Here is a 23,525-nt window from a genome sequence, read left to right as displayed (position 1 = left end):
ACTTTTATAGAGCTGGTTAGAAGTGAGGTCTGCTTTCACTTAAATGAACAATGTTTGTATGACTAATTTCACAGACATGCCTCACATTTTCTTCCAGATCCATGAATAAAGTAGAAATTGTGCTCTGTACACTTTTTCGTTGCTTAGTTTTATCTTAATACAATGCTCCTCAGTAATTGTTCTCTGTAATCTCAGGATAATTAAGTACATAGCATTATTCATTTTTCATTCCTTTAAAAAATATTTATCTGATTTTTATAGTACATCTACTGTGGATTCTAACTCTGATTTTCTGTCTTCTATTTGATTCAATCAATGGATTTTTAATTTAACTTAAGGAGTTTTTCATTTGTAGAGCCCCAATTTGATTTTTTTCAGGCTTTCTATATCTTTATAGAAATCCCCTTTTATGTCTTGCATTATCTTCCTTATTTCATTTAGGTGTGTATTAGTATCCTCACTGAGTTTATTCAGCTGTTTATGCCTATTCTGTTTGAGTTTATTTAGTTGCTTATTGGTATTCTCTTTGAATTCATTGAACTGTTTATTCACATTCTCTTTGATTTCATTGAGGTATTTACACATCTTCTTTCGTATTATTAATCATTCTTATCATCATTCCTTTTAGCTCAATGTGTGAGATTTTATGCACTTCACTATCATTCGATCCTTTTTTTGTGTGTTTATTGACCTTCTGAGATGTCATATTCCCATGCTTTTTCATATTTTGTGTGATTTTTTATTGAGACTTGCTTATAGTCAATTTGTTGGTTAGGGATTTCAGTAATCTAAAGTACTTATCATTAATTATTCTCTATGTTTTGGCAGAAATGGGTACTAGCAGAATTAATGTACCATTTCTCGTCCTGGCCTGGGGTATAACTTAGCCATAAGGAATTCACCAATTTAATACCAGACCTGCTATATACATGAAGTAATGAACCAGAGGTGAATCATCTGTAACATCAATCATAATATAATGAAAGAGACTAGTGTTCTTTGTGGAACAAGAGGGGTATAATAGAAAAAGATTATTTGTGTATGAGTTAACATAAGGCTGCAAAAAACAAGTGTGTGTGGGTGGGGAAGAATGAAAATGGGGAGAAAAGGATGAAGTTATTGGGCTTTGTGCAAACCAAAATAATAGTTTGAAGAAAATAGTTCGATTATTTTTGAGAAACATGTAATGGGCAAGGATTGAGATAGAATAGAGAATTTAAGAATGATTAATACAGGAGGTAGACTACACCAGCAAAAGAAAAATTTGTCAAGAACAATTTAAAAAATATAAAAATAGAAGATTAAAAAATACAAGAAAAGAAAAATGAAAAAACAAAGATAATAACAGTATTTCTTTTTTTAATTCATGTGTACATACAAGGCTTGGGTCATTTCTTCCCCCTGCCTCCACCCCCTCATCCCCTCAATACCAGACAGAAACTATTTTGCCCTTATCTCTAATTTTGTTGAGGAGAGAGTATAAGCAACAATAGGAAGGAACAAGTGTTTTTGCTGGTTGAGATAAGGATAGCTATACAGGGATTTGACTCACATTAATTTCTTGTGCATGTGTGTTACCTTCTAGGTTAATTCTTTTTTTTTTAATTTTTTTTTCTTTTATTATTCATACGTGCACACGAGGCTTGGGTCATTTCTCCCCCCTGCCCCCACCCCCTCCCTTACCACCCACTCTGCCCCCTCCCTCTCCAACCCACCCCCTCAATACCCAGCAGAAACTATTTTGCCATAATTTCTAATTTTGTTGTAGAGAGAGTATAAGCAATAATAGGAAGGAACAAGGGTTTTTGCTGGTTGAGATAAGGATAGCTATACAGGGAGCTGACTCACATTAATTTCCTGTGCGTGTGTATTACCTTCTAGGTTAATTCTTTCTGATCTCACCTTTTCTCTAGTTCCTGGTCCCCTTTTCCTATTCAGTTGCTTTTAAGGTATCTGCTTTAGTTTCTCTGCGTTGAGGACAACAAATCCTAGCTAATTTTTTAGGTGTCTTACCTATCCTCACCCCTCCCTTGTGTGCTCTCGCTTTTATCGTGTGCTCAAAGTCCAATCCCATTACGTTTGCCCTTGATCTAATGTCCACATATGAGGGAGAACATATGATTTTTGGTCTTTTGGGCCAGGCTAACCTCAATCAGAATGATGTTCTCCAATTCCATCCATTTACCAGTGAATGATAACATTTCGTTCTTCTTCATGGCTGCATAAAATTCCATTGTGTTTAGATACCACATTTTCTTAATCCATTCGTCAGTGCTGGGGCATCTTGGCTGTTTCCATAACTTGGCTATTGTGAATAGTGCCGCAATAAACATGGGTATACAGGTGCCTCTGGAGTAAACCTGTGTCACAGTCTTTTGGGTATATCCCCAAGAGTGGTATTGCTGGATCAAATGGTAGATCAATGTCTAGCTTTTTAAGTAGCCTCCATATTTTTTTCCAGAGTGGTTGTACTAGTTTACATTCCCACCAACAGTGTAAGAGGGTTCCTTTTTCCCCACATCCTCACCAACACCTGTTGGTGGTGGTGTTGCTAATGATGGCTATTCTAACAGGGGTGAGGTGGAATCTTAGTGTGCTTTTAATTTGCATTTCTTTTATTGCTAGAGATGGTGAGCATTTTTTCATGTGTTTTTTGGCCATTCGAATTTCTTCTTTTGAGAAAGTTCTGTTTAGTTCACTTGCCCATTTCTTTATTGGTTCATTAGTTTTGGGAGAATTTAGTTTTTTAAGTTCCCTATATATTCTGGTTATCAGTCCGTTGTCTGATGTGTAGCTGGCAAATATTTTTGCCCACTTGTGGGTGTTCTCTTGCGTATACAGACCATTTCTTTTGATGAACAGAAGCTTTTTAGTTTTATGAAGTCCCATTTATCTATGCTATCTCTTAGTTGCTGTGCTGCTGGGGTTTCATTGAGAAACTTCTTACCTATACCTACTAACTCCAGAGTATTTCGTACTCTTTCCTTTAGAGTTTGTGGTCTGATATTAAGATCCTTGATCCATTTTGAGTTAATATTGGTATAGGGTGATATACATGGATCTAGTTTCAGTTTTTTGGACTGCTAACCAGTTTTCCCAGCAGTTTTTGTTGAAGAGGCTGCTATTTCTCTATCGTATATTTTTAGCTCCTTTGTCAAAGACAAGTTGGTTATAGATGTGTGGCTTCATATCTGGGTCCTCTATTCTGTTCCACTGGTCTTCATGTCTGTTTTTTTTGCCAGTACTTTGCTGTTTTTATCATTACTGCTTTGTAATATAGTTTGAAGTCGGGTATTGTGATACCTCCAGCACTGTTCTTTTGACTGAGTATTGCCTTGGCTGTTCGTGGCCTCTTGTGTTTCCATATAAATTTAACAGTAGATTTTTCAATCTCTTTAATGAATGTCATTGGAATTTTGATAGGAATTGCGTTAAACATATAGATTACTTTTGGGAGTATGGACATTTTTACTATGTTGATTCTACCAATCCATGAACATGGGAGATCTCTCACTTTCTCTAGTCTTTCTCAATTTCTGTCTTCAGAAGTTTATAGTTTTCCTTGTAGAGGTTGTTCAAATCTTTTGTTAGGATTACACATAGGTATATGATTTTTTTGAGGCTATTGTAAATGGAATTGTTTTCATACATTCTTTTTCAGTGTGCTCATTGTTAGTGTATAGAAATGCTAATGATTTTTCTATATTGATTTTATATCGTGCTACCTTGCTGTAGCTATTGATGATGTCTAGAAGCTTCTGAGTAGAGGTTTTTGGGTCTTTAAGGTATAGGATCATGTCATCTGCAAATAGGGATATTTTGACAGTTTCTTTACCTATTTATATTCATTTTATTCCTTCTTCTTGCCTAATTGCTCTGGCTAGGAATTCCAGTACTCTGTTGAATAGGAGTGGAGATAGTGGGCCTCCTTGTCTGGTTCCTGATTTTAGAGGGAATGGTTCAGTTTTTCTCCATTAAGTATAATGCTGGATGTAGGTTTGTCATATATAGCTTTTATAATGTTGAGGTACTTTCCTTCTATTCCTGGTTTTCTTAGAACTTTTATCATGAAATGGTGTTGGATCTTATCGAAGGCTTTTTCTGCATCTATTGAGATGATCAAGTGGTTTTTGTCTTTGCTTCTGTTAATGTAGTTTATTATGTTTATTGAATTTCGTATGTTGAACCACCCCTGCTTCCTGGGATGAAGCCTACTTGGTCATGGTGAATGACTTTTTGATGTGTTGTTGAATTCGGTTTGCCATTATTTTGTTGAGGATTTTTGCATCAATGTTCATTAAGGAGATTGGCCTATAGTTCTCCTTTTTGGAGGTGTCTTTGCCTGGTTTTGGGATAAGTGTAATACTGGCTTCATAAAATGTGTTTGGCAGTTTTCCTTTCCTTTCTGTTTTATGGAACAGTTTAAGGAGGGTTGGTATCAATTTTTCTTTAAAGGTCTGATAGAATTCAGCAGAGAATCCATCAGGTCCTGGACTTTTCTTTTTGGGGAGACTCTTGACTGCTGGTTCAATTTCATTTTGTGTTATAGATCTATTCAGGTAATTAATTTCCTCTTGGTTCATTTTTGGATGATCATATGTATCTAGAAATCTGTCCGTTTCTTTAAGATTTTCAAATTTATTTGAATATAGGCTCTTGAAGTAGTCTCTGATGATTTCCTGGACTTCCATGGTGTTTGTTGTTATCTCCCCTTTTGCATTCCTGATTCTTCTAATTTGAGTTTTTTCTCTCCTCATTTTAGTCAGGTTTGCCAGGGGTCTATCGATCTTGTTTATTTTTTCAAAGAACCAACTTTTTGTTTCATTAATTCTTTGTATGGTTTTTTTTGGTTTCTATTTCGTTGATTTCAGCTCTTATTTTTATTATTTCTCTCCTTCTATTTGTTTTGGGATTTGTCTTTTTTTTCTAGGAGTTTGCGATGTATCATTAGGTCATTGAATTGGGATCTTTCAGTCTTTTTAATATATGTACTCATGGCTATAAACTTTCCTCTCAGCACTGCCTTTGGTGTGTCCCATAGGTTCTGGTAGGTTGTGATTTCATTTTCATTGACTTCCAGGAACTTTTTAATTTCCTCTTTTATTTCATCAGTGACCCATTGTTCATTAAGTAATGAATTATTCAGTTTCCAGGTGTTTGCATGGTTTTTTCTTTACTTTTGTTGTTGAGTTCTACTTTTACTGCATTGTGATCCAATAGTATGCACGGTATAATTTCTGTTTTCTTATATTTGCTGAGGCTTGCCCTGTGCCCTAGGATATGATCTATTTTGGAGAAGCTTCCTTGGGCTGCTGAGAAGAATGTATATTGTGTAGAATTTGGATGAAATGTTCTGTAGACATCAAGTAGGTCCATTTGATCTATTGTATATTTTAGATCTTGGATTTCTTTATTGATTTTTTGTTTGGATAACGTATCTATTGATGATAATGGGGTGTTAAAGTCTCCCACATGCACTGTGTTGGAGTTAATATATGCTTTTAGGTCTTCAGGGTATGTTTGATGAAATTGGGTGCATTGACATTGGGTGCATATAGGTTGATAATTACTATTTCCTTTTGGTCTATTTCCCCTTTTATTAGTATGGAATGTCCTTCTTTATCTCATTTGATCAATGTAGGTTTGAAGTCTACTTTGTCAGAGGTAAGTATTGCTACTCCTGCCTGTTTTTGGGGGTCATTGGTGTGGTAAATCTTCTTCCAGCTTTTCATCCTAAGCCTATGCTTATTTCTGTTGGTGAGTTGGGTCTCCTGTAAGGAACAAATTGTTGGATCTTCCTTTTTAATCCATTTCATCAAGTGGTGCCTTTTAATGGGTGAATTAAGTCCGTTAACATTAAGTGTTAGTATGTGGTGATTCCTGTCATTTAGTTGTCTTGGTTGAATTAAGTCCATTAACATTAAGTGTTAGTATGTGGTGATTCCTGTCATTTAGTTGTCTTGGTTGTTTGAAGGTTTGATTGTGTGTTCCTAAGTTGAGGTTACTCTCTAATTTCTTGGTTTTTCTTTTCCTGTGGTTGGGGCTGCCTGTCTTTTCATGATTAAGTTGGGTTTCACTTTCTGTGTGCAGAATCCCTTGAAGAGTGTTTTGTAGTGGTGGCTTTGTGGTCACATACTGTTTTAGTTTCTGCTTATCATGGAAGACTTTTATTGCTCCATCTATTTTGAATGATAGTTTTGCTGGGTAGAGTATCCTGGGGTGAAGTTATTTTCATTCAGTGCCCAGAAGATCTCACCATATGCTCTTCTTGCTTTTAATGTTTCTGTGGAGAAGTCTGTTGGGATTTTGATGGGTTTACCTTTGTATGTTATTTGTTTTTTCTCTCTTACAGCCTTCAATATTCTTCCCTAGTTTCTGAACTTGTTGTTTTAATGATGATATGTCATGGAGTAGTTCTATTTTGTTCTGGTGTTTGTTGTCCTGGAGTCGTCTTGCATCTGTATGGGAATATCTTTCTCTAGATTTGGGAAATTTTCTGTTTTTATTTTGTTGAATATATTATGCATTCCCTTCGCTTGCACCTCTTCTCCTTCTTCGATGCCCACGATTCTCAAGTTTGGTTTTTTGATGGAGTCACTGAGTTCTTGCATTTTCTTTTCACAGTTCTTGAGTTGTTTAATTAATAGTTCTTCGGTTTTTCCTTTAATTACCATTTCATCTTCAAGTTCTGAGATTCTGTCTTCTGTTTGTTCTACTCTGCTGGATTGGCCTTCCATTTTGTTTTGCAGTTCTGTTTCGTTCTTTTTTCTGAGGTTTTCCATATCCTGGCTGGTTTCCTCCTTAATGTTGTCTATTTTTGTCCTGAGTTCATTTATCTGTTTATTAATCATGTTCTCTGTTTCACTTTGGTGTTTATACAATGCTTCTATGGTTTCCTTTATTTCTTCTTTTGTTTTTTCAAGTTCTCTATTTTTGTTGTCTTGGAATTTCTTGAGTATCTCTTGTACATTTTGGTTGACCATATCCAGTATCATCTCTATAAAATTCTCATTGCATACCTGTATTATGTCTTCTTTTAAGTTATTCTTGTGTGCTTCATTGGGTTCTTTGGCGTAGTTTATCTTCATTTTGTTGGAGTCTTGATCTGAGTACCTGTTTTCTTCATTCCCCTCTGATTCCTGTACTAATTTTTTGCTTTGGGGAAACTGGTTTCCCTGTTTTTTCTGTCTTCCTGTCATTGTCCTTGGTGTTGTTACTATCCCTGTACTGTGTGCGATTAAGTATTTTCTAGCTTGTAATAATAACAATGGTAATATTTAGAATGGAAGGTTGAGAAAAGATGGAAAGCAAAGAAGTTAAAGAAAAAGGGAAAAACAAATAAACAGACAAGTAGGAAAAAACAAAACAATGTATCAAACAAAAAAATTTCAGAGGTATAAACAGGGGGTGTTAGTGTACTAATTGACAGTAAGCTGAACAGGCATTAGAGAGACAAAGAGAGGATTGAAAATAAACAATAAATAGAATAAAGTTAAGAATAAAAATAAAAAATAAGTAAATGAAAGAAATATATATATATAAATAAAATAAAACAAACAAAGAAAAAAACCTCCAAGTTCAAATGTAATGACGTTTCTGTCTTAATAATTTTGGTGTCCGTCTCAGTCTCTCATCCTGGAGATGGTGCCTAAGACATTGTTCTGTAGTTGTCTCATCAAAGGTGGCACATAAAGTAGAACAAAACTGCACCAAAAAAAAAAAAACCCACAAAGTGTCCCAAGTTCAAATGCAGTAGTTTCAGTAAGTTTTTCAGCATTCAGGTGTAGTTCGGTTGTTTTCTCATCAAAGGTAGGGAGAAAGAAAAAAAAAAAGAGTCTGGAGACAGTTCTTTGCATGGCTTTCTGCAGCTTGCCTGCCCACTGCTGTCAGCCTGCTGTTGCTTGAGGCATTATTTATGCAGATCTCAGGGATGAACTTAACACTCACCTGGCCCTGCAGGCTTTGTTTACTCTGAGTTCTCCTGTGTGCCAGCCTCTGCTACAAGCTTTCCCCTTTCCAAGCACACTGGGAAAGGTGACACTGCACCCATGTTCTCAGGCCTGTGTGTTTATTTACAGTTCATGTGGGAGGTGGGTCTTCCCCCCTCTCCTGTGGAGTTTTCCTCCCTCCGCTACTCTCACAAGCTTTCCCCTTCTTGGTTTCTGGGTGCACGCCCCTGCTCCTGCCGGAACCTCTCCGGCCAGGCCCAGCTTGTTTATTTACAGTTCCCAGAAGGATTCCCTTCCCCCCCTCTTCAGTGCTCAGGGCACCCCACCCTGTTTCCCACGTGTCTTTATTGTTCTTATTGCTTATTACTCAGTTTCTCTTTTTTTCCCTGGGTGGAGGTCGGTCTGTCCAGGGGGCTATGCTGATCCGGCCCAGGGTTGTCTGTGGGAGTACTGTGGTACCGCTAAGCTCACCTTGTCCATGTCTTCCTAAGCCGTCTGGGTGCAGGCGACTGGAGGCCTGGGGGCCCTCCTGGTTTCTCCATTTAATGTGAAGTGGAGATGCTCTGTGCAGGCTGGAGGTGTGGAGGGGTGAAAGTTTTGCCTCTTCTTGGTGGTTTTGCCTGCAAGGTGTGTCTCCAGCATCTCTCCAAGATTTCACTATAGGAGGCACACTTTCTGCTTCCTCCCTCTTGCCGCCATCTTGGAATTCCCCCCTCTTTTTTTTTTTTTTTGAAGAGAAGAGTGTATGCCTGCTTGGCTCCATCAGTTTAGTGGACCTGTCCTCCAGTCTAGTCTTCAGCTCTCTATAGTCCTCCTTCTTTTTTCTGATGCCCAGTGCAGTCCTGGGTGTGCAGGCCTTTGCTCAGATCACTTGGCTGAATGTCCTTCATGGGCAGACGTGGTTCCCTGTGTTCACTGGTCTGGGCTGTGTTCGGGATCTGGCAGTCACAGGCAATTGTGTCCTGTTCTCACTCACCCATGCAGTGTCAGAGAGATAGTTGCCAAGTGGCTTTTCCCAAGCCCATACTGTGTTGAGTGTGTGGATATTTGTTTAGCAAATCTGCCAAAATTCTTTTACTAGTAAATAGGTTTGCCTGTACCCACTGTGCTGGGAGTGTTCTTCAGGATCTTCTGTTTTTAGAAAAGTGTGCCCTGATCCCTATCTCTCACATTTGTGCCAGAGCAAAGCTGCAAGGTAGTTTTTCCACTGAATCCCAGCTGAGTCCCTGATAAGCCTTTTAAATTCCCTTACTTGTCTTTTATTTAGATGAAATTAATTTTAGTAATATATTTTATTTTGTTGTGCTAGTTAGGGTTACATTGTGGCATTTACAAATATATTACAATATATTATTTATATCATACTTGAATTCACCCCTTCCACCATTCTCCTTTAGCTCTCCTCCCCCAGTCTGAGAGATGGTTTCAACAGGTATCTTTTTTCCATTTACATTCATGTGTACACAGTACTTACACCATATTGACCTTCTCACACCCTTTCCCCACCTCCTAGGCAAAACCTGTTCTGCCCTCCTCTTTTCCAATTTTGCAAAAGAAAGGAAAAGAAATGACATTTTTGCTTGTTTAAGATAGCCACACTGGGAATTTCCTTGTGGCACCTATGTGGATATTTGCATTATAGCCTGATTTGGTTTATTTCCTCTAGTTTTCCTCTTTCTATTTTAGTCCTCTTCTTATGGTTGCTTCAAAGAGTTGAAAAATTCTGTATTCATTCTTGTATAGAGTACATCAACCATACTCACCTTAACTTTCTTCTTTGACCCTCCCCCTCTCCTGTTTGCCTTCCCCTTGGCATGCCCCATTTTTCATAATGTTGCTACATTTGTATTAGATCTATTTTCTGCATATGAGTGAAAGTGTGGCTTTTGGTCTTTGGATCAGGCTAACTTCACTTAAAATGATGTTCTCTAGTTCCGTCCATTTGCCTACAAAGGAAAAAATTTCTTTCTTCTTTGTGGCTGAATAGAATATCATAGTATATAAGAACCACATTATCTGAATCCATTTATCAGTAGTGGGGCATCTTGGCTGTTTCCATAGCTTAGCTATAGTGAATAATGCAGCAATAAATATAGGTGTGCAGGTGTCTTTGTTGTAACCTGATTTACATTCTTTTGGGTATATCCCTAAGAGTGGCATTGCTTTGTTGCATGGCAGTTCAATTTTTAGTTTTTTGAGGAGCTTCCATATTGTCTTCTATGGTGACTGTGGTAATTTACATTCACACCATCAGAGTATGAGGGTTCCTTTTACTCTACATCCTCTCCAACTTTCTTAGTTGTCTGTGTTCTTGATGGTAGCCATTCTAATAGGAGTGAGGAGGAACCTTTTAAAAAATTACTATTATTGTTGTTCTGGGTGGGGGTACATTGTAGCATTTACAAAGGTTCTTACAATGTATCAAACATATTATATTTGAATTCACACCCTTCCACTGCTCTCTTTCATCACCCTTCCTCAGATTCTTGGAACAGTTTCCACAGGTATCATTTTTGCATTTACATACATATGTATACATTATTTGCACAATATTCACCCAGTGAGGTGGAATCTTAATGCAGTTTTGATTATAGATCTAAAATTCAGTGTTTTCTTTTCTCTAGTCACTGTCTGTCTAGTTTTTAATTGTCCCTCTCTACCATGTTTACTACATTGTCATCCTTTCTATGTAGCTTTGTGCCTGACATTTATTTCTCAGTCACAGAGATCCAGAAATGTGCCACAAGTCTGAAAAGTGCCATCTTTCTTTGGTAGTACTGGGCTTTGAATTTAGGATGTCGTACTTGCTAGACAAATGTTCTGCCACTTGAGCCTCACTCTCAGTTCTGTCAGCTTGGATTGCAAATGATCTTGTTTTAAATTTTCTCTCACAAATTAATTCAAAAGAAAGACTGATAATCATTGTTTCCTGTGCAACAAACACACACACACACACAAAATCACCATGGCTTCCAAAATTACCCTCCACCTCTTTGGCAAAAGTTAAACTTTTACTAAAACCTTTGAGTTCTATAAAGTTTAAAATAATACACAGGCATTTATCTCACTAAATGGATTTATTGTTATTCCAATGACTTTCATGTTTATTCTGAACTCTCACAATCCAAGTCATCCTTGTTTAGGGTTGATAGATGTGAATTTGGGAGCTCTTTACATAGAAAGCTCATTCATCATTTGATTAGAACAAGTCTATGATAAAATCACTTACATTGATTATTTGTAATAAATTTTTATGCTTAAAAATTTATAGTTCAATAAAAAATTATAGCTTAATTTTGTTAGCTGCAAATGTAATTTAATAGGTTCCCCTAAGTGATGAGCAACAATTACAATTTAAAATTATTAAGACATACTGTTCTGTTCATGGCTAAATAGAATATCACAGCATCCACAAAAACTAACTGTCCATATAAGTTAATTTGAAATTTAAATAGAGATGATGGACATTTACTTACAAAGGAAGGAAATTAATTTTTGTTTTTATTTCTTTTTCTTTACAAGTGACAGTAAGAAATAATCAGATTCTACTTATCAGTTCTGTAAATGCTTTCCTTATGTGGGATTTATATTTGAAATAAAAACTTCTCAACTTACTTTAGAGAAACAAATTTGCCATATATATATGTATGCATATATATGTATGTATATATATGCATGTATATATATATATATATATGTATGTATGTATTCCATATAACATTGATGTATTCTGCATTTCCTCCTTCAAACTTGTGAACTCACCCACAATGTCAAAATTTCTTTTCTCTCTGTTGGCAAGACATACTATTCTTTCTTTCAACTATTCGTTTTGTATAAAAACTTTCCAGTTATCCTTCTCAATTCAGGTATATTGCTTCCCAGCTTTGTAGACAGGTATGATTCTGCTATGAATACTTTAATTATTAGACTAAAAAATCTTCCATTTTGTTCCATAATAGTAAACAGGGATAAAAGGTTGGAAGCAAAGGCAGTGGGTGTTAACTGAGTATATAAAATTCTATCATTTCCTTTCACTCAGGAAGAAAGCCATTGAGCAAAGTAACTGTAGTTATGTTTGCAATTTAAGAGAAAATGCCATTTTTTAAAATTTGAGAACAATTATTATTAAACATGCAATACAGTAAGAATGGTAATATGGCTGAGAATTCATTCTCTTGAAAACTCTTGCAGCAGTAACTAAGAAACACTGCTTGATGTCATGTGTATATGAAACAGTTAAAGGTGAACCTGGAAACTCCTACCAGTTCTTGGCTAGGGAAATTATTTGTATTCCTGAATGGTATAGGCATGTTTCAAAATATTTTGCAGTTTCAGTATTTTGATACTAAATACTTGTTTTTGTTTAGTGAAAGACAGTGATTATACTCAGCTCAACAAATACCTGTTGGGATACATTTCTTTCAAGTTTCCATTTTTCAACAGGTCTTAAAATCTTTTTTATCCTGAAAAACTAGAACTCCACAGTCATTGACCACCAGCTCCACTTTCCAGCCACTGAGTGACCATGGAATGGTGGTCGTCTCTGTGAGCCTGGCTGCTTTAGATACCTCGTGAATGGCATCATACAGCATTTGTCTTTTATGATCAGCTTATTCCACTTAGCATAGGCCCTCCAGATTCATACATGACATGCATGTGATGGGATTTCCTGCTTTTTATAAGGCTCAACAATATTTGACTGTCTGTGTATAGCACATTGTTATCCCTTCTTCAGTAGGAGATATGGTTGCTTCCACTGCCTGGCTGTTGTTCGCAGTGCCACAGTGAATACAGGTGAGCGAAGATAGTGCCAAGACCCTGCTCTCCGTACCTTTGGATTTGCATCTGAGAGTGGGATTGCTAGGATATGGAAATTGCATTCTTTGCAGGACTGTCATACCATTTTCCAAGGTGGCTGCATTCCTGGGTATTCCTACTCACTGTGCAAATATGACTGAGTCAACCCATGTCCTCACCAACGTTTGTTATTTTCTGTGTTTTACTAATGTAGTGGTCTCTTAGTAGGTATGAGGGAAATTTTATTGTGGTGTTGATTTGCTTTTCTCTGATCATTAGACTTGATGAGCATCTTCTTGTGTATTTTTGGACATTAACACATCTTTTTTTCTTTTTGGTATCCTGGGGTTTGAACTCAGAGCCTTGTTCCTGCTGGGTGGGTGCTGTACCACTGGAACTATGGTCTTGTTTTAAGTACTTTTTGGATAGGATCTTAAACTTCTGCCTGGAAAAGCCTCATCCTGCAATCCTCCTACCTATAGCCTCCCATATAGCTGGGATTACAGGAATGAGTCATCATGCCCAGCTTATTTGTTGCAATGGGTCTTGGTAAAATTTTCCTGGGCTGGCCTTAAACTGTGATCCTCCCAGTCTCCACCTCCAAAGCAGCGAGGATTATAGGCTTGCATCTATCCATTAGTATATCATCTTTGGAGAAATGTTTGCTTAGGTTTTTACCCATTTGGATTTTTCTTGTTGAGTTGTGTAAGTTCTCTATATGTTAGGAGATTTCCCCTGTGTTTCCTTCCAGGAGTTTTATAGTTTTATGTTATATTTAATTCTTTAATCTTTTTTGAGTTAATGTTTGTCTATGGTGTGTTCTGAAGTTCTATTTTCATTTTTTCTTATGAATATCCAGTTTTCCTAGCACTATTTGTTGGAGATACTATGTTTTCCTCATTAAGTGGTCTTAGCACCTTTGTTAAAGATCATCTGATCAGAAATATAAGGATTTACTTGTAGACTTATGTTCTATTGTTCTGTACATCTATAGAAGTGTAGTGATGAGCAAATCAAATTTAAGGTAAATGTGATGAATGCATGCTGAATATTTTGCTGCTAGTGGAATTTGTAAGGGTAAGACAATGCCTAAATTTCCTAAAGTACCTTACTGTTAACAATGAAATTATGTTTTTATGTGCATTTTAATGACATTTAATTTTTTCCAATTGTTCAGGTTCACCCTGTGATCCCACCTTTATCTTGGGCTGTGCTCCTTGCAATGTGATTTGTTCCATTATTTTCCAGAATCGTTTTGACTATAATGATCAGAGTTTTCTTACCATTATGAGAAGATTCAATGAAAACACCAGGATTATGAGCTCCCCATGGATACAGGTGTGGCCAAAATCATCTCTTTTTGAAAAAAATAATGTCTTTTTGGTGATATATCCAAAATTCTACATGGATCAAGTAGTGAAGTGAATGTATAGGTATCACAGTCCCTCCTAGAGCATCATGGAGTGAATATCTCGTGAAGGATTCATTGTTTTTTATTTTAAACCCAGGAAAAGAAAGGTGCAAATAAAGAGCTAGTTTCAAGACTGCTAGCTACCTGTTCATGGTTTTCCCCCTTAAACTCCTAAGTGCTTTTGGTATCATGTCGTATGGCTTGTCAGGGATATGTTAATTTGGGAATAGGAAGGACAATGAAAACTTCCAGGAATCACTGAGTAGGGTTGGGTGTTTGAGTGTCAGTTGGCCTTCTAGTTGAAAAGATCACATGTTTAATTTTATAGGATGTGAACCATGAAAAAGTAACATTTTTTTTCCTGTGCAGAATTGGCATAGTCTCAACACTTTCCAAATACTTAAGTGATCTGCAAGAAATCCAACAATTCTTGGACACAAATGTATTTCAAGGCATTGTTGCACACCTCGCACTTCCATCACACTCATTGTGTGTTTTACCTGAAACTAATTCACAGAAATAAAAACAGAAAGGGCTACAGCAGGCATGGTGGTATGCACATGTAATCCTAGCATTCTGGATGCAGAGTCGAGGGGACCATAAATTCTAGATCAGTATGAACTACACAGTGACCAAAGGCTTGCTTAGGCTTCATAACAAGACCATGTCTCAAACAAATAGACAGACATATAGACAAATAAGCATACAAATAAACAGCAGGGACTCCTTTTGAACTTTAAATCAAGTTACACTGGTCCCTTAATCTCTGTTAGTATGTACCAAGTGTGACTCAAATTAAGTCATACCATCTTATCTTTCAATATTGGTGTAGAAAAGGAGTGAATTGATAAATATGCTTTCAGAGAGTAATGATGATGCATGAGTGTAGGGAATGTTTTTCATCATTGAGGTTCTTGTCAGAATTTTCTCCCACAGTCCTTTCTATAAGGGAATAGCTATGTATTCACAATAAAAACATACCTCGATATAGACACCATAATTTATTAGTAAGCTATAATTTCTAGTCAGTGCTGGTATATGGTATATATATCTTAATTAATTTTTCAACATGTTATTCTTTTCTTTTGTAGATCTGCAATGTTTTCCCTGCTTTCCTTGACTTTCCAGGAAGTCATAATAGATTGATTAAAAATGTTTCTCAAATGAGAACTTATGTTTTGGAGAAAATAAAAGAACACCAAGCATCACTGGACATTAACAATCCTCGTGACTTTATTGATTGTTTCCTGATAAAAATGGAGCAGGTAAGATGTTAACATCACTTCAGTTATTTGATTGCTTAAGCATCTTTTGGTACATTAAATAGTTCTATATTCACTAAGCTTGTTCAAATGGTCTAGCTAGTTTTGCTTGACAAGCACATTCAGTACCTAATGTATACAGGAATCTCCACTAAGCATCACTGGAGATATAAGATTAAAATTTAAAATAATTAGAATATATTGACCCTTTCCTTTAGATAAAAAATAATCTAAGCCAGGAATGGTGGCACACACTTGTAATCCCAGCTCTTGAAAGGTTGTGGCAGGAGGTTTGCTAGTTTGAGGCCAGCCTGGGCTTCATAGTAAGTCCCTATATCAAAACAAACAAACAAAATGTAATAATAATTAAGAAAATAATAATAGTCTAGCTGAGAGAAACAGAATGCACTCAATAGGTTAAGTGGAATTTCCAAACCAGTGATACAATGCAAATTACCATGCTCAAACATGGAGATGGATATTATCATTGCACACAGTATATGGGAAAAAAGAAAAGAATGCCTTATCCAAGAAGGAATACTGCATGTCTACAGACTGAAATAGATATATTTGACATTATGGAGAGGAGAGAGAATTTAACAAGGGATTAATTGTGCATACATGTCTGTGTGATGTGAAAAAGCTGGTGACTGGAAGTGTGAAACCTTAACTGAGGGTAACTTCAAATGAATTTTCAGAGGTACAGAGTTATAGATAGATGTTCAGGTGACCTGGAAGTAGGAGCAATGTTTTCACTATACCATTTATTGGAATGGCTATTTTTTCAAAAAATCAGTTGCCTATAAATGTGAGGTTTTGTTTATGGGCTCTTAATTCTGTCACATTATCCCAAAGGTCTGTCCATTTGCTAGTAGTACACCATTTTCATGACCCATATAGCTTTGAATCAAGTTTTCAAATCAAAAGGAGTGAATCTTACCACTCTTAGTTTTCAAGGCTATTTTATCTACTGTAGGCTCCTTGAATTTCCATTTAATTTTAGGATAAGTTTGCCAATTTCTTCAAAGAAGCCAGTGAGTATTTTGACAAGGCTTATATTAAATTTGAATATCAGTGAAATCATTTCAAAATAGAGGTAAAATCCACATGTCATGCAATTAATCCAGTTAAATGGGTTAGTAATAAGTTGTATGTACTGTATTCACTTTGTTCTGCAATAAACAGAATTGGTTCCTTAGTTTCAAAACTATACAAACATTCTCAAAGCCTACCATGTCTTTTAAATGGACACTCCCTATTCCCCCATCTGAACAGGAAGTATTCATTAATCTGCTTTCTGTCTCTCTGGATTGGCCTATCATGGTGACATCATATGAAAGGTTTATGGTATATGTGACCTTCTGTTTCTGGTTTCTTTCAGTTGGCATAATGGTTTGGAGCCATTGAGTTAGAGCATTTGTCAGTTCTTTATTCTTTATTGTGGTAGAATAATTTTCCATTTTGCACCTATATAGACCCCACTTTAAAAATTTTGATAACATGTGGTCAGGAACATTTCTTTCTTTGGAATTTGTAATGTCAAATTCATAGTAATCAAAGTACTTGGCTGTTATTTGTTGCAAGTACTCACATTTTCTATTTGGCCTTAAATGATTTTTGGCAATTTGTGTGTTTCTAAAATGGTTTCCATGTATTTACATTATCTGATTTGTAGGTATACAATTGTTTAGATTTTTTTTTTAGGTACAAATAGAAATTTTTTTCTTTTTTTATTATTAATTTATTCACATGTGCATACATTGTTTGGGTCATTTATCCCCTCTGCACCCCTCCTTCACCCTCTCTCCCCTCCTCCCTCCCTTCCAGGCAAGACCTGTTCTGCGTCGTTCTCCAGTTCCATTGAAGAGTAGAAATAAATAATAACAAGAAAGACATAGCATTTTTGAAAGTTGAGATAAGGACAGCTATACAGAGAGATTCTTAGCATTGCTTTCATGTACAAATGTGTTACAAGCCAGGTTCATCTCTAACTGATCTTTACACTGGTTCCTGATCCCCTCCTCATGTTGACTTCTGTCACTTTAAGGTTTCTGTATTAATTCCTCTGGAGTGGGGACATCAAAAGCTTTCATGTGTGGGATTTTCTATTTAACCCCATACCTCCCATATATGTTCTCCCCTTGTCATGTAACCCAAGTCTTACAACATTGCTGTATTTGCCCTAGATTTAAAGTCCACATATAAGGGAGAACATATGATTTTTGGTCTTCTGAGTCTGGCTAACCTCGCTCAGAATGATGTTCTCCAGTTCCATCCATTTACTTGCGAATGATAAGATTTCATTTTTCTTCATGGCTGAGTAAAATTCTATTGTGTATAAATACGACATTTTCTTGATCCATTCATGAGTAGTGGGGAATCTTGGTTGTTTCCATAACTTGGCTATTGTGAATAGTGCTGCAATAAACATGAGTATGCAAGTGCCTCTGGAGTAACCTGTGTCGCATTCCTCTGGGTATATCCCCAGGGGTGGGATTGTTGGATCATATGGCAGATGTATGTTTAGATTTTTAAGAGACTTCCAAATTTTTTTCCAGAGTGGTTGCACCAGCTTACATTCCCACAAGCAGTGTATGAGGGTTCTTTTTTCCCCACATCCTCACCAACACCTTGTTGTTGGTGTTTTTGATGATAGCTATTTTAACAGGAGTGAGATGGAATATTAGTATGGTTTTGATTTGCATTTTCTTTATGGCTAGAGATGGTGAGCATTTTTTTCATGTGTGTTTTCGCCATTTGAATTTCTTATTTTGAGAAAGTTCTATTTAGTTCAGTTGCCCATTTCTTAATTGGTTCATTGATTTTGGGAGAGTTTAGTTTCTTAAGTTCCCTGTATAGTCTGGTTATCAGTCCTTCATCTGATGTATAGCTAGCAAATATTTTCTCCCACTCTGTGTGTGGTCTCTTCAGTTTAGAGACCATTTCTTTTGTTGTGCCGAAGCTTTTTAATTTTATGAAATCTCATTTGTCCATACTTTCTCTTAGTTGCTGAGCTGCTGGGGTTTTATTGAGGAAGTCTTTGTCTATACCTGTTCCAAAGTGTTTCTTACTCCTTCCTGTACTAACTTCAGAGTTTTGGGTCTGATATTAATGTCTTGATCCATTTTGAGTTGATACTAGTACAGAGTGATAGACATGGATCTAGTTTTAGTTTCTTGCAGATGGATAACCACTTTTCCCAGCAGCATTTGTTGAAGAGGCTGTCTTTTCTCCATGGTATATTTTTGGTCCCTTTGTCAAAATTAAGGTGGGTATAGTTGTGTGGATTCATATCCAGGTCCTCTATCCTATTCCATTGGTCTTCATGTCTGTTTTTGTGCTATTCCTTTGTAATATAGTTTGAAGTCAGGTATTGTGATACCACCAGCATTGCTCTTTTTGCTGAGTATTGCCTTGGTTATTCGTGGTCACTTGTGTTTCCAAATGAACTTAAGGGTAGATTTTTCAATCTCTGTGATGAAAGTCATTGGGATTTTGATGGGAATTTCATTAAACCTGTAGATTGCTTTTGGTAGTATAGCATGGGAGATCTTTCCATCTTCTGTAGTCTTCCTCAGTCTCTTTCTTCAGGGGTTTGTAATTCTCCTAGTAGAGGTCATTCATATCTTTTGTTAAGTTTACTCCTAGGTATTTGATTTTTTTTGAAGCTATTGTAAGTGGAATTGTTTTCATGAATTCCTTCTCAGTTTGTTCATTGTTGGTGTATAGAAAAGTTAATGACTTTTGTAGGTTGATTTTTTATTCTGCCACTTTGCTATACCTGTTTATGGTGTCTAGGAGTTTTGGGGTAGAGTTTTTTTGGGTCTTTAAGGTATAGGATGATATTGTCTGCAAATAGGGGTATTTTGACAGTTTCGTTACCTATTTGTATTCCTTTTATTTCTTCTTCTTGCCTAATTGTTCTGGCTAGAAATTCCAGTACTGTATTGAAAAGGAGTAGGGATAGTGGGCACCCTTGTCTTGTTCCTGATTTTAGGGGGAATGGTTTCAGTTTTTCACCATTAATTATGATGTTGGGTGTCGGTTTGTCATATATAGCCTTTACAATGTTGAGGTACATTCCTTCTCTTCCTAGTTTTTTTACAGCTTTTATCATGAAGTGGTGTTGGATCTTGTTGAAGGCTTTTTCTGCATCTATTGAGATGATCAAGTGGTTTTTGTCTTTGCTTCTGTTGATGTGCTGTATTACATTTATAGATTTGTGCATGTTGAACCACCCCTGCATCCCTGGGATGCAGCTGACTTTGTCGTGGTATTTGATCTTTCTGATGTGTTGTTGGATTCGGTTATCCATAATTTTATTGAGGATTTTTGCATCGATGTTCATTAAGGAAATTGGTTTATAGTTCTCCGTTTTGGAGGTGTCTTTGTTTTTCGGATGAGAATGATGTTGGCTTCATAAAACGAGTTAGACAATGTTTCTTCCCTTTTTATTTCATGGAACAGTTTAAGAAGTGTTGTTATAAGTTCTTCCTTCAATATCTGATAGAATTCAGCAGTGAATCCATGAGGTTCTGGACTTCTCTTTTTTAGGAGACTCTTAATTGATGCTTCAATTTTGTTTTGTGTTTTAGATCCATTCAGGTGATTAATATCTTCATGGTTCAGTTTTGGATGATTGTAAGTATCTAGAAATCTGCCCATTTATTCAAAATTTTCAAATTTATTAGAGCATAGGCTCTCAAAGTAGTCTCTGATGATTTCCTAGATTTCCTTGGTATTTGTTGTTATCTCCCCTTTTGCATATCTGATTTTACTGATTTGAGTTTTTTCTTTCCTCATTTTAGTCAGGTTTGCCAGGGGTCTGTTAAACTTACGTATTTTTCAAAGAACCAGATTTTTGTTTCATTAATTCTTTGTATTTTTGTTGTTTATTTCATTGATTTCAGCCCTAATTTTAATTGCTTCTGTGTTCTGCTTGTTTTGGGGTTTGCTTGTTATTGTTTTTCTAGGATGTTGAGATGTAGTAGTAGATCATTGATTTGAGATCTTTTTGTCCTTTTAATATATGCACTCATGGCTATGAACTTTCCTCTTAGGACTGCCTTTTGCTGTGTCCCATAGGTTCTGGTAGGTCATGTTTTCATTTTCATTAACTTCCAGGAATCTTTTAATTTCCTCTTTTATTTTATCAATGACCCATTGATCATTGAGCAATGTGTTGTTCAACTTCCAGTTGTTTGCATCTTTTTTAATGCTGTTTTTGTGTTGATTTCTAGTTTTAATGCATTGTGGTCAGACAAAATGCCTGGGATTATTTCTATTTTCTTATACTTGCTGAGGCTTGCTTTATGCCCAGGATGTGATCAATTTACTAGAAGGTTCCATGAGATGCTGAGAAGAATGTATATTGTGCAGCAGTTGGGTGAAATATTCTATAGACATCAGCTAGGTCCATTTGGTCTATGGTGTGATTTAGTTCTAGAATTTCTTTATTGATTTTTTGTTTGGATGACGTATGTTTTGGTGATGGGGGCTAGTAAGGTCTCCCACTATCACTGTGCTGGAGTTTATATATGTTTTTAGGTCCTTCAGAATATGTTTGATGAAATTGGTTGTGTTGACATTGGATGCATATAGTTGATAATTGTTATTTCCTTTTGTTGTGTTTCCCCTTTTTTAAATAGTGTCCTTCTTTATCTCATTTGATCAATGTAAGTTTGAAATCTACTTTATCTGAGATAAGTATTGCTACCCCTGTCTGTTTATGGGTGCCGTTGGTTTGGTAGACCTTCTTTCAGCCTTTCACTCTCAGCCAGTGCTTGTTTCTTTTGATGAGGTGGTTCTCCTGCAGGCACCAGATTGTTGAATCTTTCTTGTAATTCAGTTTGCCAATTGGTGTCTTTTGATGGGGGAATTAAGTCCATTAATGTTTAGTGTTAGTATTGATAGGTATGTGGTGATCCCTGTTTTTTAGTTGTCTTTGTTGTTTAAGTGTTTGATTGTGTGTAGGTGAATCAATGTTACTCTCTACTTTCTTGCCTTTTCTTCTCCTGTGGTTCAGTGTTGCCTGCCCTTTTATGATTTTGTTTGCTTTCACTTTCTGTGTACAGAATTTCTTGGAGAATCTTTTGTAGTGGTGGCTTGATGGTCATATTGTTTTAGCTTCTGCTTACCATGGAAGACTTTTATTGCTCCATCTATTTTGAATGATAGTTTTCTGGATAGAGTATCCTAGGGTTGAAGATATTTTCATTTAGTGCCTGGAAGACCTCACTCCATGCTCTTCTTGCTTTGACAGTTTCCATGGAGAAATCTGCTGTGATTTTGATTGGTTTACCTTTGTATGTTATTTGTTTTTTCTCTCTTACAGCCTTCAATATTCTTTTTCTAATCTCTGTGCTTGTCATTTTAATAATAATTTGTTGTGGGGTAGTTCTACTTTGGTTAAGTCAGTTTGGTGTTCTTGAGGCTTCCTGTACCTGAATGAGTACAGTTTTCTCTAGATTTGGGAAATTTTTTGTTATTATTTTGTTAAATGTATATTGCATTCCTTTTGCTTGCACCTCTTCTTCTTCAATGCCCATGATTCTCACGTGTGGTCTTTTAATGGAGTCAGTGAGTTCTTGCATATTCCTTTCACAGGTCTTGAGTTGTTTGACTAATAGTTCTTCAGTTTTCCTTTAATTACCATTTCATCTTCAAGTTCTGAGATTCTGTCTTCTCTTTGTTCTATTCTGCTGGAATGGCCTTCCATTTTGTTTTGTATTTCTGTTTCATTCTTTTTTCTGAGGTTTTCCATGTCATAGGTCTCTTCCTCTTTAATGCTGTCAATTTTCATCCTTAATTCATTTATATCTCTATTTGTGGTATTTTCTGTTTCATTTTTGTTTCTTTAAGGCTCCTATGATTTCACTTATTTGTTTTTGTGTTTTCTCATGTTCTTTATTTTTTTCCTCTTGGAATTTCTTGAGTGCCTCTTGTATGTTTTGGTTGACCATGTCTAGTAATATCTCCATGAAATTCTCAGTGATTACTCTCAGGATTTCTTCTTCTTTCAGGATGTTCTTGTGGACTTCCTTGGGTTCTTTGACATAGTTTATCTTTGTTTTGTTCGAGTCTAGATCTGGGTATCTATTTTCTTCATTTCCTTTTGAACCTGTACTAATTTATTTTTTGGAGGAGAATAGTTTCCATTCCTTTTTCATCTTCCCATATTTCCACTTGGTTCTGTTTCTGTCCCTGGACTATGTGTAATTTAGTGTTAACTGAGTTACAATAGTGAAACCAACAAAGTCAAGGAAGGAGAATATAGAGAAAGAAAGGGAAGTAGAAGGAAATAAAGAAAAAATAAAAAAAGAGAGTACCGAGGAAAACAGCAGGGAGGAATGGTGGATGATCAAAGAGCAAACCAGACAGCTAAACCTTTAAAGGAAGGGAAACAAACAAACAAACAAAAATATATAAAATCACAAGTTCAGGAATTTCAGTCTTAGTAGTTCTGCTTTTATTCCTTTAGCATCTAGTCCTGTCTGTGTCTCCCAGGCAGGTTTGGAGCCCTCCTGTGGTGGGTGGCAGGTGGGTGGGGTCCCACAGACCTGCTGGCAGAAGCCTGTCATTGAGGCTATCTAGCAGGCCTTTGGAGTGATCTGGTGTGCAGTGCATGCCTGGTAGAGTGGAGATTGTGTGTGCCTGTGGATCCCCAGCTTTGCAGGCCTTAGGGGCACAGCCTGGCAGAGATCATGTGGGCCTCTGAAGGCCAGAGGTGCATGGCCTGACAGAGATTGTGAATGCCTGTAGATCACCAGCTTGGCAGGCCTTAGGGGCATGGGCAGGCAGAATGGAGATCCTGCAGGCTGTGCAGATCTTGGGGGCAAGGGACTGGTGGAGTGGAGATTGTGACTACCTGTTTATCACTACCCTGACAGGCCTTAAGGGTGCTGCCTGGCAGAGCAGAGAGTGGGCAGGCCTGTGCAGTACTGAGGAGTGCAGTCCGGCATAGCAGAGATCATGCGTGCCTGTGGATCCCCAGCTTGGCAGGCCTTAGGGGCATAGCCTGGCAGAGTGGAGATCATCCAGGCCTGTGCAGGCCTTAGGGGGTGTGGGCCCAGCAGAGCAGAGATCATGAATGCCTGTGCAGGCCTC

General features: G+C 36.8%; 1 protein-coding gene across 3 annotated transcripts in view; it reads left to right on the top strand.

The window, feature by feature from the left end:
- The window catches only part of LOC109675397 (cytochrome P450 2C19-like), a 42,131-nt gene that overhangs the window by 2,292 nt on the left and 16,314 nt on the right, over positions 1 to 23,525 (top strand). For 2 of the 3 annotated variants that reach the window (XM_074078719.1, XM_074078720.1), the window contains exons 4-5: positions 13,924 to 14,084; positions 15,249 to 15,422. In XM_074078719.1, the coding sequence (XP_073934820.1) occupies positions 13,924 to 14,084; positions 15,249 to 15,422 (335 nt within the window). Of the gene's footprint in view, positions 1 to 13,923; positions 14,085 to 15,248; positions 15,423 to 20,014; positions 20,061 to 23,525 lie in introns of all 3 variants that reach the window. The other variant, XR_012449688.1, reaches the window with a different exon arrangement.

Source organism: Castor canadensis, chromosome 7 (genome assembly GCF_047511655.1).
Source record: "Castor canadensis chromosome 7, mCasCan1.hap1v2, whole genome shotgun sequence".
In the NCBI taxonomy this organism is placed as follows: domain Eukaryota; kingdom Metazoa; phylum Chordata; class Mammalia; order Rodentia; family Castoridae; genus Castor; species Castor canadensis.
This window is presented reverse-complemented; position numbering and strand designations above follow the sequence as displayed.